We start from the raw sequence: 15792 nt of genomic DNA, 5'->3' as shown, positions 1-15792 counted from the left end.
GGTAAATGTGATCCAGGCAGCATTCTTTTCCTGTCATTTTAACAAATGTTTTACTTTTGAGGTCTAGATGGTTACATCCATTAAGAGGCAAGACCTTAAACTGTTGGAAGTTCAATTTAAAATAAATGTCTAAAGTTTATTAGGAGGGTTTAAAATAAAAATAGAATTCAGTGTAATATGTATTAAACTTAATATTTATACTTTTTTTTTCTTTTTCTCATTTGAAGAGCCTGTATAATTTTTTGGCCCAGCCAAATGCCATTGTTCATCTGGATTTATCCAACACGGAGTGCACATTAGATATGGTAATCTTATTTCTTGTGGTGATTCAAGAAAACACCATTAGTATTACAAACAGGTTTATTGCATATAAACCTACCTTCCTCTTTATTTCTCAGGTGTGTGGAGCTCTCCTCCGTGGATGCCTTCAACACCTAGCTGTCCTCAGCCTGTCCAGGACAGTTTTTTCTCACAGGTATGGGTTATTTCCATAGTTATTTCCAACTCCTGGAATTATTTTATTATTTTTGCACATACGCAGCAGTTTTCTTACAAAAACCTCCAGCATGTGCTTTGCTGGATTGGGGCCTCAGTCAAACAAGAGACTCAATATAGTGGCGCCCTGCCTAATTCTCTTTGTTCCTCCCCATACCCTTTGCAGCCCTGACTCTTTCCTTTCCATTCTCTCACATGTGGCTATTTGCTAGACAGCAGTAGAATAAGCTATCCTGCATAATATACTCACTCTGATCCTGACTCTTTCCATAGCTACATGCACACTGAAAAATAAATCCTCTCAGGTTGCACCCGCACATACATACAATGCCAGTGAAATGTTGGCAGATTTAAGATGATCGTGAAACGAAAACCCAGGGCACTTGCGCAAAGTACAAATTTAAAAGCTAAAGCATATTGCTTTCACCCCCAGAAATGGCAGAAGTGTTTTCCCTCAGACTATCAACAGAACAAAACCAAAAACAACTCCTGAAGGCTGAGCTAATGCCTGCAAAATTTTAGCCCAAAGATAAAACTTTATCCTTTGTAATTTTCTGAAAATGACCCTTTGAATTGAAATTCTTGTGCGACTTTAAGTGTGTGTGTCTACCTGCATCACTGTTTGTTACCATTTAGATTTTGGTAGTGCCCATCCTGTTGTCGGTTCTTTCCAAACACATGAGGAAGGCACAGTCCCTGGTCCCGAAGAGCATTAATACAGTACCAAAGGAATTGATTCATCCGCTCATTGGTACAATACTCCAGAACTGCACTGAAAATCAGTATTAGCTAAGAAGATAAATGTTAATTTTCAGTGCTTTCTTAGCTGTTTTTTTTCTTTTTAGAGTAGAGCAGGGCATAAAAAGATTCATTTCATTTCTCAGAGGATTGAGTATTTCTAAATCTGGTTTTGTTCCAATGCAAATGAAAACCAAAAAGTTGGAAATTCTCTGTGAAAGAAAATGGAGGCAGTGACCCTGGAAGTGCTGTAGTCCCTGGTTCCACCGCAGTCCACCTTGCGGGCTGCCCCAGCATGGGGGACCCTGGCAGCCCAGGCTACTGAGTAGTTGGGACTCAATCATTGTTTCCAGGCTCTCGGCTCCACATCAGCCCATCAGGTGGGCTGCCAGACAATTAATTCCAGTGGAACCCTGCCTGGATCTTTGTTAAAATTGAACAATCTCTGCAAAATGTTTTTGTTTCGATGCATTGACCAATTTGGATGAAAAAACTGTTTCATCTGTATCTTTCTGACCATCTCTGTTTTGGGGGCCCGATCTCATATCCACTGAAATCAACTGAAAAACTTCTTTTGACTTTAATGGGCATAGTATCAGACCCTAATCAAGCTGAAAGCGTAGTTTAGTAAAGAAGAGAATACCAAATAGAAGAAGAAAATTGGTGTTTGTGGTGTTCTGTACTCCGTTCTGCCCCTGACTGGCTCTTTGATTTTGTGAGAGTCAATGATCCTCTCCAGGCTTCAGTCTTCCCTCTGTAAAAGGCCATGAGAACACTGGCCTGCTTCACAGAATTGTGAAAGTTACTCTTATGGAGCCTTTTGAGATCCTCAGATTAATTTTCTTTCAGAGTGTGAAGCATTGCTGCTATTATTTTTTTTTTTTTTAAATATTTGCCTGAGGAATTCTGAGGAGCACTTTGAAAGGCCATCTTTCTGTTGTCAGAAATGCATATATCTTGGTCACCCAGAAAGTAGACCTGATGGGTTAATGTTTTGGAATCAGAAGAAGCTTTTCCGTATCTTGGAAAACTTAAAATATCAGATTGCTTTTTTGCCCAATAAAAAGTCTCCAAAAGATGTGTTCTGAGTGATTTGCAACAAAACAGAAATTTCAAATCACCCCCTCCCCCATTATATTTATTGGATAGGCAGTGTTCAGAAAGTATCATTTAGTTGTTGAAGGCATAATATCATGCACTCAGCAATAATGATTTTTCTTTTCCACACACACACGTTACTATTCTAAATTGCTTTGTAGTTAGAACTTGAACTATAAAATTCTAATAAGGAGACACATTCCTTTTTTCTGGGGTAGAAATGGGATTCAGGCTCTGCCATGGTACTGTTTTGCTATTTATGTTGTTAAAAAGAATGGCAGATATTCTACCCTTTAGATTTTCAGTCTGCAGTGGTGCCCATCGAATACTGAAATTCGAGCATAAAAGCAATAGGAATCAATACCAGAATGGCCTAAGTACATTTGTTCCTCTTGAAACCCAATTTTCACATTATATGGATAATATATTTTTTTATTATTGGAAGTCGGGAGTGAGTATTTTTTGACACCTCTTTTTCCTGCTTTTTATTGAGTGTAGTCCTTTTGAAGGTATTGACTGACAGTACCAGAGGCAAAATGCTCTCTTTATAGAACAGTTATATCACAAGAAATAGCAGTGTAAGCTTCCCTGTCCTGCCAGATCAATATGCCTCAACCCTAACCTGGAGGCACCACTTGTGCACACCTACTGCATGGCGCTATATTCAAATGTTAAACAATAACTAACTCTTGGGATGAAAAGGTATTTCCTTCTCATAACAATTTTGACCCTTTGCTTCTCTCCTGGTGTTGTGAATGCCTGTCCACTAGTAACTGGGCTGAAGCTACTTGATCATTTTATGTAAGTTACCATTAGTTGGTAATATCTTCTGAACAAGAAAAGGAACATTGATGAAAGTTATTGAGTCTCCATTTTGATAGCTTTTTGTTTTTGAGCTTTTTGAAAGCTACCACTAGACGATTGTTACAGGTGAAGTATGTTAATTACTGCTAAAAGATTACTACTGACTGTGGCACCATGAATTGCAATCTGTTGGATGTTCATATATTCCTTTTTTTTTTTTTTTTTTTTTTTTGCAGGAAAGGAAAAGATGTTCCCCCATCTTTCAAACAGTTTTTCAGCAGTTCTCTTGCTTTGACGCAAATCAACTTTTCAGGGACTAAACTCCCTCCTGAGCCTCTAAAGTGAGTGCTACATTGATTTTCCTATGACTTAAAGACACAGTTTGCATGGTTGTTATATAAATGTCTAATCCTAAAAATGGAAAGGAAAGCCAATCATATCTGCACATTACTCAGAGGTCTATTTACATTTGTCACTGAGCGACAGTTTCATACATGCTGAATGCTCTCTAACATGCTGAACTGGCAGCGTTGGAGTGTAACAGGGTGGCTCGTCCCTTAAAGGCTGGGGTAGCCCAACCCGGATTACAGAATGAGCCACACCGGGGAAAGATCAGGGTGATTGCCATATAAAGAACAGCAGCAGGCTGCAATGAGGGGCGCTCAGGAGTCAGTCAGCCCTATTACATCTGGCACAGCTTGCAGAACCCTGCAGGGACTCCCTCCTCTCAAAGAGAGAAGCAGAAGGCATGGGAAAAAGTAGATGCAAAAACTGGAGGAAGCCATTTGTTTGCTGGCTGAACAACACTGTGGACACGGGCAGTTCTTCTGCAGGAGCAGCAGGAGGCATAGTTGGCCATGCAGCGGGAAGCAGAGATGGTTGGGTTTGGGGTGTCGAAGTCCCAGTAGAGTAATAAAGACCAAAAGCCCAAGTCTTGCAGACACTAACGTGCCTATTTAACCTTTGAATGGGACAACTCACGCTTAACGTTAATCATGTACGTAAGTGTTTGTGGAATTGGAACCTAATTTTTTTTAATACACCCTTTTCACAAAACCCTTTTCACAATATACCACATGGTATTTAGTTATATGCTTTCAGCATTTATGATACTATTTATAACAAACTTTTTTTTATTTAAAGCAATAAAATCGTTTGGCTTTTTGCTTATGACGCTTTTTTCTTTGGTGTAATGTTTGCCCTCATTCTTAGCTGAAGTGTTTCAAGGATACCTCAAAGTGCAGAGAGTCTCAGTGCACCTTGATTTCACCCTCAGAGTTCACAATATGGTTTGAATAGTATAGTATGAAAAAATCCTATGGATACTGTTTCAGCCCTGCTCATACTTGGGACTCAGTATGTTTTCAGTGGGATTGTTAACATTTTTGTCTTAAATATGATTTTAAAAAAATCTTACATAAAATTAAGGGCTTGTATATGGTGGGATATTGAGCACTACAGGCGTGTGAGTTCTAAAGTGCACAAATGTGTTGTGCATTGATTGGTCCACATAGACCTTGCTGGTGTGTAGTAAATGTTCCCCAGTGTGCTTTAATGTAGTGTGAACCAGTGTTTGCACAGAATAGGAGAGCACAACATGTTTGTTGTGCTTTAGAATCATACCCCCATAGCGCACATTACCCCACCATGTAGACAAGCCCTAAGATTCTGATTTAAATCACAAAGAGGCTATAAGATTAAATCTGAAACTGCTGTTTCCAGACTTCTTGGGCTTTAATTATTACAAAGGTCTCCAAATATAGAAGATAATTTACTTAAGTAAATTGGAAAAGAAGGCAAATATCTCAAGGAAATTTGAGAATTAACATGGTAGACAATACCAATAATATTTCTGTATCATTTTTCATCTGTTTGTCCGAGATCTTTGCAAACATAGACCTTGCAACAACTCTGAGAATGAGGCAGAAAATTCCCCTCTTATATATGTGAAACTAAGGTGCACAGAGGTTAAGTGACTTGCCCAAGGTCAAATAGCAATCCAGTGGTAGAACTTGAAATAGAGCCATAAAAGTCATGATCCCAGTCCCCTGTTGTACTGTTACACTATATTCTCTGCAAAGTTTTTGTGGGCAGAGGTGGTGGGTCATCACCTGTGCCAGCTCCTGCTCAGTCGGGGCTGCCTCCTACCTGGGTTGGGTGGCTGCAGCTCCCAGCCCCTGTTCTGCAGATGAGTCCCTCCTGACCGGGACAGAGAGGGGGTGGGGGAAGAGCAGTGAGCATTGTGGGGAGGTAGGAAGAGGCACGAATGGAGCGTGGGGCCTTGGGGGAAGAGGCGGGGCAGAGGCGAGGGGGGAGAGGTTCCGACACTCCTGCTGGAGCATCTGGTTTTTACATATTGCACAGTTGGCACCCCTGTTTTACTGCTGCTAAATAGCAATGGTCTCAGCAGCTGCTTGGGCTCCTTCGGTCTGCAGCTTCGGGCAGCCCTGCTGTTTGGACTATCTCAGACTGGGGATTCTAGTTCTTCCAGGCTACTGGGCAAACTAGGCTGCCCTGGAGCTGTAGCCTGTGCCAGGACTTCCAGGCTCCCAGCTCCACAGCAGGGAGCCTTGGCACCCTGATGTGCCTGGGAGCTCCAGCTGGAGCCTGGGCTTTCAGAAGTCTAGGCTCCCCTCTCTGCAACAGAGATCCTGGCAGCACTGCCATGGAGCTGGGAGTCTAGCAGCTTGGAGAACCCATCCTCCAGCCAGGGCTCTGGCGGTTGCCAGGCTTTCTGTGGAGCTGTGGATCCTGGAACATGGTTTCCAATGGGCCATTCAGTTTTGCCTGTGCATTTCTACTGAAGCGAGAGGTTGTCCAGGTGTTACTGAGGGTATAATTAGAACACAGTGTGGTTGCACAGGAACAGTGAGGATGATGTTTGGCCTGCAGTGTCTTTTATTACTGCCGATAATTTAGGAGAAGAAAAGAATTGAAGCTTATTTTGCGATCTTAGGGTGACTTTACAGCGCTGGCAGTTACAAAAGCCATCTTTTTACTGTAAATTTAGCATATTATAGCTGAAGTCACAGGAAGCGCAAAAACAGTGCCGTGTCTATATGCTAGCTTTTCAGAGTAGGACTGCACTTCCGTGGTATGAGATCTAAAAATATTGAGGAAATTCTTTAGGAAGTTTCTCAGTCAGTCTTTCACTTTGTCATGTAAATGCATGTTTCAGAGAGGTTTTTATGGGGAGGGAGTTTTGACAGAAAAAATTAAAGCTTTAGGAAGCTGTTGCTGAGCTTACACAGCAACAATTTTTCTAAGTTATTTTCTCAGCTATTAAAATTAAAAATTAATTAATTCATAAAGGGCTGAATCTACTGTTCAGATCTAAATATAATACGGTTTACATGAAGGATTATCTGAGCTATGACATGAAAACCTTGATTCGCTGTTGCTTTTGTACTCAGGACCCCAGGCTTTACACACTGTCTGTGCACCAGGTCTCTTTGAAGCACGTTGCTCAACTAGATAGGATTGGTTTTTTTTCCCCTCTCAGTGCACTGATACTTTGGATTCTGTTAGCTTGACACTGGCTGAAATGAAGGGCAGGCAACAAAGTTATTCCATCTTTCCGTTGAATAATTGATGAACATCAGCCTCCTCCATATGAAGCCACTCGTAGATGTCTGAGGCGCTCTCAGAAGCACACATACCTGCTAGTTCTAAAGTTAGGGTGACCAGATGTCCTGATTTAATAGGGACAGTACCCATATTTGGGGCTTTTTCTTATGTAGGTGCCCATTACCCCCACCCTCCATCCCTATTTTTCTCACTTGATATCTGGTCACCCTAACTAAAGACCCAATACAAACAATAGCATTTAGCTACATGGGCCAATTTCGTCCCCAGTGAAAGTCTGTTGCTGTCAATGGAGCTACATTAAGGATGGATTTGAGACACTCCTGGAACATTTCAGTTCTATAACTTTTTTTTCCCTCCATTTGAAGTCCTGCTCCTATGTGTCATGCAATTTAAAGCTGAAGTGTACCCATGTTGTTTGGAATAGCACTTTGAAATTCTCATCATGAATAAACTGAGAATTGTGTCTATATTTTGACATCTTTGAAATGTGATACCTCAGGGTCACCAGAATGGGTGAAGTTTATGTATCATTCTTATGTGACAGAAACAGCTGACTAGCAGTCGCTTGTTCAAACTGAAAAGGAGTTGCAGCATCTGTGGCATGTGAGTGAGCTGAAGGACATTTCATTCACATGCCTGGTCTGTGCCACATTGTGAATTGACAATGGCATCATGCTGCTAAGGTGCTAATACAGGTGAGTGGGGACTCCCTCAGTGACACGGACCTATTTCCAAGGCAATGACTGGCATGCCCGAATGATGACTATATTTATGTGATCAAAGTAGTACTGTATATTGCAATGTACCGTTGCCAAGCGGATATGTAGGTTTTTCAAGTCATTGACTTGTAACTTTAAAAACTAAATACTATATTCAAAGGGAAAATATCATATTAGCTGCTCTAAAGTTAATCACAGCATGACTTTAGTACACCATAAACTTTTTTTTTAAAAAACCAACATTTTTCCTGAAAGTTTTGGAGAAATAGTACTGCCATAATAGTTCTCTAATGTTGTAATCACTAATGTTGTTCTAAATGAAATGTAAGATATTTGTCTGTGAACACCATTAAACTTCAATGCACAATCAGTTTTACTGAGTATTTATTTGCATTACATCCCCATAGGTTCTGAATTTGCTGCAGGCCTCTGATTGTAACATAAAGAGTTATACTGTCGTTGCCATTTAAGAGTAACATAATTGATGTGTTTTGTTTTGGTGTGGCTCTTTGAATTATTGGAGTTATGATTGCTTGGGTTTTGTTGTGAATTTGCTGTTTTATAATGATTTTAATATTGATCTTTTTCAGAGCACTCTTATTAGGCTTGGCTTGTAATCCTAACCTGAAAGAAGTGTCTTTAGATCTCAGTAACTGTGAGGTAAGAATAATATACCAGAACAAGTTGGAAAGCTGCAATTACTTGCAATTACTCTTTTCCTCAGATACATACAGCCATTTGCTCCTCTTTTGTAGTTAAAAGATGTGGAAAGGATAAATTTTTTTTATAAAAATGAGCGGCTATATATATATATATATATTGTGCCAGCCAATCATGAGTAAAAATGTTAGTAGTAACCAATAGTGGGTTTGGCTGGTAATGCTCATTGTAAAGATTTTTCTAGAAGATGCAGAGCACTGCACTGTTACTGGCATAGTAGCCTCTGTAAAATGGAGTTGTAAATTGAGATGAGAAGTGGGCTTTTCTAAACTCCATGCAGCCTGAGCTGAAGAGATGGCAGGAAGCTGCGGATCTTGAAACTGTTTCTGCAGACTGACTCTCTTCTCCCCAATTTCTCTGAGTGCATCCTTTCCCATGATTCACTCTTCAATATTGTGAGAAACTCTGATTTTCTAGTTCCAAATTGGTAACTGGTAAGATTATTTAAACATCTCTTTCACTCCAGGAGGCTTGGTCCAAATGTTCTACATATTTCGCCACAATACATTTTAAAAACCCTTGTTTTTAATAATCCATTGAAAGTTTGAAACTAGAGTTTACTTCTTTGCTTCAGTTCTTTACCCTTTCCACAGGCTGGCGCTTGCCATGTGCTGAGCACTCTTTTGAGGCGTTGAGCTCTCTATCTTGTAGCACTACTTAGCATCGCTGAGGATCAAGACCCAGTTGCATTCACTGGATGGTTCCTAAGGGTGCTGCATAGGACAAAAAATCACTGAAGTTGGGGAAAGGAGAAGAGACTCTCACGCTCATCCTCTCACCCTCACCCACCTACGTGGACCTTACAAATAAATATAAGAATGAAAAAGTAGTTTGAACTTTGGTCCTCCTGTGCTTAGCAGAGAAAACCCCAAAAGAAAGGGCCCAACGTTTTTTGTAAAAGTGACTTGAATGTCCTGGCAGAGAGACATCCCTACTGAGATGTATGGAGCGCTATTTGTGTCCATTCAAACTAAGCTGTACACCTGCATCTCTGGACCAGATGCATAAGGTCTTGGTAGCGTGGGCGTAGCTTGGAGGTGGCAGGGGAGGTGTTGCTCTCCCCCACCCCCCAAACTGCAAGCCTCAGGCAGGCGCGGAATTTGCCCCCTCCATGCACAGCCCCATTAGGCTGACTGGAGCTGCCCAGCCCCAAATAGAGAAGTCAGACTTTGCCTATGCCTGGTAGCCAGTATGAAGGAAGGGAATTAATTAGGGGAGATCTGTTGAAGAAAAGATGGTAGGAAAATCCTCAGCAGTGTCTCTTGAGGCTAGTTCAGCTGAAAATAAGATCTCATCAACCCTGTTTCAGTTTGTGTGTGCTTTCACATGACATGCCTATTCAGGCTATATCATCTCCATCTGTCTGATTGATTTTTGTGAGCAGTCACAGCACTGAAATATACAAAAATCCTGCTTTCTGGAGTGTTTCTCAAGAATAAAGCACACTGACAGAGCAGAGGTTCAGCTTGCAACATTCACATCCAATAGTCAAAGAACCCAGAGTTTGGTGTTGGTGGGTCGCCTAAAAGAGAAGTTGGCAGCTCTCATTTGGTGAGAACTGTTGGATTTTTTTTTTCAAGATTTAAAAATAATTATAAAAGTGTTTTTGACAGAGCTTAAAAGAGCTCAAACCTGGCGCTTTCCCCTCTTTGAACAGAGAAAGACCAACTTGATGAACAGAATTGAAGTGCAGAAATCCTTGTCCTAGGTTTTTGTTTGATGGTTTATCACACAGTAAGGAGTAGGAATTATATTAGGATCTTCCCTGATGAGGGAAACACAACCTATTTTTGATGGCAGGTAACACTTTGTTTCAGTCTATTGTACCCTTTTGAAACTATTTTCTTTTAAAGAGCCATAGCGTGTAAATTCGAAATAAGAAAAGTTTTCAAGTCAAGAAGAGGAAGGAAGGAATGGAAGGATGTAGTTCTGGAGCGCATTTTTTAAAATCTGTAGTCCTATCAATTCTTTTTAAGAGCAGCAAACTTTAGTGATTGTAAATTAAATGCATAATTAATTGCCTTGAGTTCACAGGAAGGAAGACTTAGACGCAGCTTTAAGTGCTGGCACTAATGGATGCAATTTATTGAATTAGGCATTTTCTGCAGTCAGTAGAGGAGAAAGCTAATCTCCCCAGGTCCATGGAGTGGGAGGGAGCTCCTCATTTGGGGGCCATGCTATATTGGACACTGAGCCAAGTCTGGTCATGGCATGTACTTATCCACCTTGTGAGCCCTCTTCCACATCTTGTGCAGAGAGGTTGGTCCTTTTCTCACCCATGTCTTTCTTAATTTTGCTACCCTAATCTGTACTGGTGATGTGGTTCCTGCCCCATAGGAGGAAGTGTATTCCAGGAATAATGCCAGAATCAGGAGATGATGTTTCCTTCTGCCTTTTAATGACTTAAATAGGCTTCCTACTTAGCTTAGTTTGAAGGACTACCTCCCCCCAAGACAAACAGTGAACTTGACACAGCTGTAAAAGAAAAAATCGAGCCAGTCCCTCAGCTGACATTTCTCCATACTCCCTTGGCCTGGCTTGTCTCCCCATGACTAAACATCATCCATCCTCTTGTGCTTTTTAAAAAAGTTATTTTTGCAACAATCTCATCCTTAATGTAGGGTAGGAAGCACCATGACCGGAGCTGGGACTGGCTCATCCTGGACTGGTTAGATCACTGACTCATGCTATATGAGCAATCAGAGCAGTCTTTGCCCAGCCATAAAACCTCTGAGCCAGTTTCCCTCCCCACTCCCAGCTCCAGGTCCTGTGAGTGTGCTGCAGTAGGAGGCAGGAAGCCCTGATATTGTCCTTCCCTCTTCCGGCTTGTGCGAAGTTGTGTCCAGGCTGCAGGGCTGGGCCTTAATTCTGCATGGAAAGACACATTTCTCCTTTCCTCTCTTTTCTCTCTTTATTTGCCTGCACATCAAATTTCTGGTGTACTAACTCCAATCCAGAGCTTTATCATTTTGTATTGCTGGTTTTATTATGAAAACTGCAGTTTTATTTCTGCCTGCTCAGCACTGATATATTTCATTCTTTTCCCTTCTGCTTCCCTTAGCTTGGTCACTGTGTAAGTACCCTCCATGCCTTACCTTCAGCATTTTAACCATTGAATCAGTAAGCAGCTTTGTTTTCGTTCCCCGCATACTGGTACATTATAGCTTCTACTGTGCTCTCTGTTTTTTAATAGCTGAAGAGCTGGTTCTTAATATGTAATTTACTGGTATTTGTGATCTCAGAAGTATGCTCACAGGATGTGGGATTTTTTTAAAATCATGTCATGGGTCAAGTTTACAAAGGATTGTAAGCCTAATTTGCACTTTTGTGGTAGCAAATAATATAATTTTGATGACCCTCTGACTTTTGGGATCAAATATTTCTTTACCCTTACAATAAATATTCTTATATTTGTGTCCCCTAAAGATTGTGAATATAAAATTGTGAGTGCAAACTTAGAAGCTGCCTGGAAAAAATTGTTCCTGTGTGTATTTAAAGCATGCACAGAATTAGCATTTAAGTCCTATTTTGGATGTAATTTTAGTGCAGATAAATTGCACCATACTATTGATTGATACAGAATGGATCCCTTTCAAGATTCTTACCAGGCTTTGTGAATCCAAAAAGGAAGTATGCTAGTACAGAAACTGACATTCTGTTGAAATGTAGCCAATAAAACTGTAGTCAGAGAAACATTTGTCAAAGTTGTACTTTATTTTTTTTAAACGCATACTGGAGTTCAAGTTCAAGCAAAACCAAATTATAATACTTCATTAAGATAGCATTTTTTTTAAATGGTCTTTTTAAAATTTTGACAAGAGTTCATATTTGTCAGTTGCATCTATTTAACAATAATTAATGTGGCAGCTTGTGTAAAAGCATTGTTTAGGAGTGGGCGAATCAGTGAGCAAATTCCAAAGTGAAGCTGAATGATTCTGGCATTCATATTGCAAGTGTTACAAATGCTATTAGTAAATTAGAGATGGGCTAAAGCTGTACAAATTTTGGTCCAGATTTAGATTTTTAACTCACCCAGTTCCAGGGGGGCTGGGATCCAGGGTTTTGTTTCAGTTCATTGAAAAAAGGAGGTCTGTGTATAAAATATTCTTCTTGGTTTGTATAAGCTTGGGCCCAGCACTATAATAAAAGTTCAAATTGGGGCATTAAGCTCTTTATCCACCTATTTCCAACCTTTCTTAAACATTGCTATATAGGTCAACTAAATAATATTGCTACAAAATATTGTGAATCTGGATTACAGCTGGGTTAAAGGACCATTTTTGCTTAGATTTCATAAAAATCTGCTGGCTTGATTCAGGATATTTGGTCAAATCTACAAATGAGGTGAAACATTGCTCCCCTTCTTTATGCATAGCAATATAATAGAGACACCACTTTTTCCCCCTGATGGGTGAAATGGCAACTTTATGCTTATAAATCCTGTCTTTTGGTTCCCTGAAAACCAGAAAATAATTTAGAGTGGAAAACAGTTTTGCCAGTATACAATGTATCATTGCTGTCTTTTTTTTAGTGGTCCTGCTCTGGGTGATGTTTGTGTTGAAGATCTGATTGTGTTGTGTTCACAAGAAATATGAAAATGTTTTTCCTTCCCTGAAAACATTACATTACTACTAGTACATTCAATTCATAAAAATGGGCAAGCATTAATAACCTTTTAAAGCCTCTGGTTTTAATAATTGGTGATATTGTACTTACCTTTGAAGCCTTTTTAGACTTTTCACTAAATCTTGAAACTGTATTTTAATGTGAGGCAATAATTCAGAGGAATAATGCAGTACTCTAAATCACACAACTAGTCCTTTCTGTTTTAATATTTTTCCTCATCCCCATTTTGAAATAAGGAAAAAGTTCATCTTCTAATTCTAGCTGTTATGAATTTATTAAATATTGCATAGCTGTTAAAGCTTTTTTTTTTTTTTAAATCATTGGTCAAAAAAGACCAGACCCCGATTAATCCTTGACTTGTTGCTCCTTATCCCCAATTCCCTACTCTCTGCTGCACACATGATGTAACTGCACATTGCTTTGGTGCTTCGAGGTAACAGAAGTTCTCTCTTCGAGTGATTGCTCATATGCATTCCAATGTAGGTGTGTGCGCGCCCCGTGCGCAGATTCCCGGAACTTTTCCTAGCAAGCCCCGCATGGCCAGCTCAGGCGCCCCCTGGAGTGCCGCGCTCATGTCGCGGTATAAAGGGCGCTGCTGGCTGCGCGGGTCCCCAGTTCCTTCTTTCCGCCTGTGACGGTTACTGGAACTATCGCCTCTTGCTGTGTGCAAGTAGCTCATTCCCTAGTAGTTTGACTGTTTTCAACATTTCTTGTTATAGTAGTAGTTATAGAGTTCGTTAGTTGGTAGTTGTAGTGACAAGTTAGGACCCCGGACGGGGTCCTCTTCTGCTGGGAGTCATGCCGGGGTCCACAGGCTTTAAGAACTGTGTCTTGTGTACTAAAGCCTTTCCTATTAGTGACCCGCATGACCGCTGTCTCCGGTGCCTTGGAGAAGAACACCGTCGAGACAAATGTAAGATTTGTAAGTCCTTTAAGCCTCGGACCCAGAAAGAACGAGACGCGAGGCTAAAGGCGATTCTAATGGAGTCGGCGCTCCGTCCAGCTTCCGAGCCGTCCCGGTCTCCGTCGGCACCGAGTATGTCGTCGGTGCGGAGCGCCCCCCCACCGGCACCGCTTTTGGCACCGCCGCGGGCCTCTAAGTTGGCCAAGAAGACGGCACGGCCTTCGGCCGCACCCAAGATCTCCCTCCGGCCCGCGCAAGGTGGAGGGAGTACGGAGACGCCCCAGCCAAGCGCCGTTGAGATTACTCCGGCACCGGGGTCTCCACGTGGGCTGCCTCCCCCGACTCCTGGTAGTGGGGGAGTGCACCTGCAAGGGCCGTCGACGCCGGAGGCGTTTACTGCGGCACGAGCCCTCATGGCCTTGCCCACGCCTCCGTCCCCCCTCGGCCGAGGGACAAGGGACCCGCGTCTCGGGGCAAACCCGCGCTGGGTGGCCCCGGTGGTTGGAGATGCTCCCAATCTAAGTCTCCTGCCAGACGGTCACGGGGGGTGGAGAGCGTCGGCTCCCCTCCGAGCTCCGACTCTAGGTCGTCGAGCGACTCGGCACCGCGGCACCGTGGGCGGTCCCGAGTCCGTCGCCGGAGCCGCAGATCCAGCTCCAATTCGAGCGGGGACCGGGATTCGGGCTCACGATCTACGGTGCGGAGCCCGTCCCGGCACCGATCGAGGTCACTGTCGGTCGTTTCGAGAGGCAGTGACTCACATCTGGCGGCACCGCTGACCCCGGCACCGACGCCTGCTTCGGCACTGCGGCCGGCTCCGGCACCGTTGCAACCGGCACCGATGATGGCACCGTTGCAACCGGTACCGATGGTGGCACCGTTGCAACCGGCACCGGTGATGGCACCGGCACCGACCTCGGGACGGCTGGACTCACCTCAGCGTCACCATCGTCGGCACCGCTCTCGGTCTCGAGGGGGCAAGCGGCATCGCAAGTCCTCTCGCCGCAGGGGCAGGTCGGGTGCGTCGTCGTCGTCGTCCCCGTCCTCCTCTCATCGCCGGCACCGCAGACGTCGGCACCGGTCCACGTCGTCCTCATCGGACCGCTCCACGCGTCGGCGACATAAGCGACGCACGGGGGGCTCTGGTGACACTAAGGCGGTGCGGCTCCATCAGCCTTCCCTGCAGGCCGCGGGGTGGCCCCAGGGACCTTGGCAGTGGCCATATTGGGGACCCTGGAATGCCTCTATGCCCCAGGGCTCGGTGTCACTGCATTCTGTGGTGGCCCCCCCAGTCCCCCCGGCCCCTAAGGTGCATGAGCAGGGTTCGGAGGACTCGGACCCGGGGGAGGGACCCTCTTCCGCACCCCTACCCTTCTCTTCCTCATCGTCACCGGATGAGGCAGCAGCAAGGGATCGTAAAGGGCCCCTGTTTGACTTCAGGGCCCACCAAGACCTCCTAAAAAGGGCTGCTGAGAACTTGGGCATGGAGTTTAAGCTCATGTCTGAGGAGGAGGATTCCCTCTTTGGGCCCTCGGGCTCTCTAGGACCCTCCCGGGCGACCTTGCCAGTGCATGATAATGTCATGAAGATAGCAAGGAAGCTGTGGCAGACCCCTTCCTCCCTGCCTTCCACCTCTAAGGGGGTGGAACGGAAATATTATGTCCCAAAGGAACCCTTTGAATTTCTATACAGCCACCCTGCGCCCAGTTCTCTGGTGGTCGATGCGGCCAACCAGAGGGACCGTCAGGGGGGTCAGGGTAGCACCCCCAAGGACAAGGAGGGCCGTAAGTTGGACTTGTTCGGGAGGAAGGTCTACTCTACTGCGGCGCTGCAGTTTAGAGTAGCGAACCACCAGGCCCTGTTTGGGAAGTATAATAAAAACCTGTGGGCCTCGATGCAGAGGTTTGCTTCCCAGCTGCCCCCTGACCAGGAGGCGGATTTTTCCACGGTTCTGCACGAAGGATCTGCGGTGGCTACCGCTGCGCTGCAGGCGGCTAGTGACGCGGCTGACACAGCCAGCAGGGCAATGGCCTCGGCGGTGGTGATGCGCCGCTGCTCGTGGCTTCAAGCCTCCGGCCTCACTCAGGAGGTTCAGCAGGC

At 43.7% G+C, this 15792-nt stretch overlaps 1 protein-coding gene across 2 annotated transcripts in view; it reads left to right on the top strand.

The window, feature by feature from the left end:
* The window catches only part of CARMIL1 (capping protein regulator and myosin 1 linker 1), a 230025-nt gene that overhangs the window by 130747 nt on the left and 83486 nt on the right, over window positions 1–15792 (top strand). For both annotated transcript variants that reach the window (XM_067537570.1, XM_067537568.1), the window contains exons 14-17: window positions 228–305; window positions 399–475; window positions 3372–3476; window positions 8033–8102. In XM_067537570.1, coding sequence (XP_067393671.1) covers window positions 228–305; window positions 399–475; window positions 3372–3476; window positions 8033–8102 — 330 coding nt within the window. The remainder of the gene's footprint in view (window positions 1–227; window positions 306–398; window positions 476–3371; window positions 3477–8032; window positions 8103–15792) is intronic.

This window comes from Emydura macquarii, unplaced genomic scaffold (genome assembly GCF_026122565.2).
Source record: "Emydura macquarii macquarii isolate MOO-44397 ecotype Brisbane River unplaced genomic scaffold, CSIRO-AGI_Emac_v2 contig_431, whole genome shotgun sequence".
NCBI lineage: Eukaryota > Metazoa > Chordata > Testudines > Chelidae > Emydura > Emydura macquarii.
The sequence above is the reverse complement of the archived record's forward strand: the minus strand, read 5'-3'. Positions and strand labels throughout refer to the sequence as shown.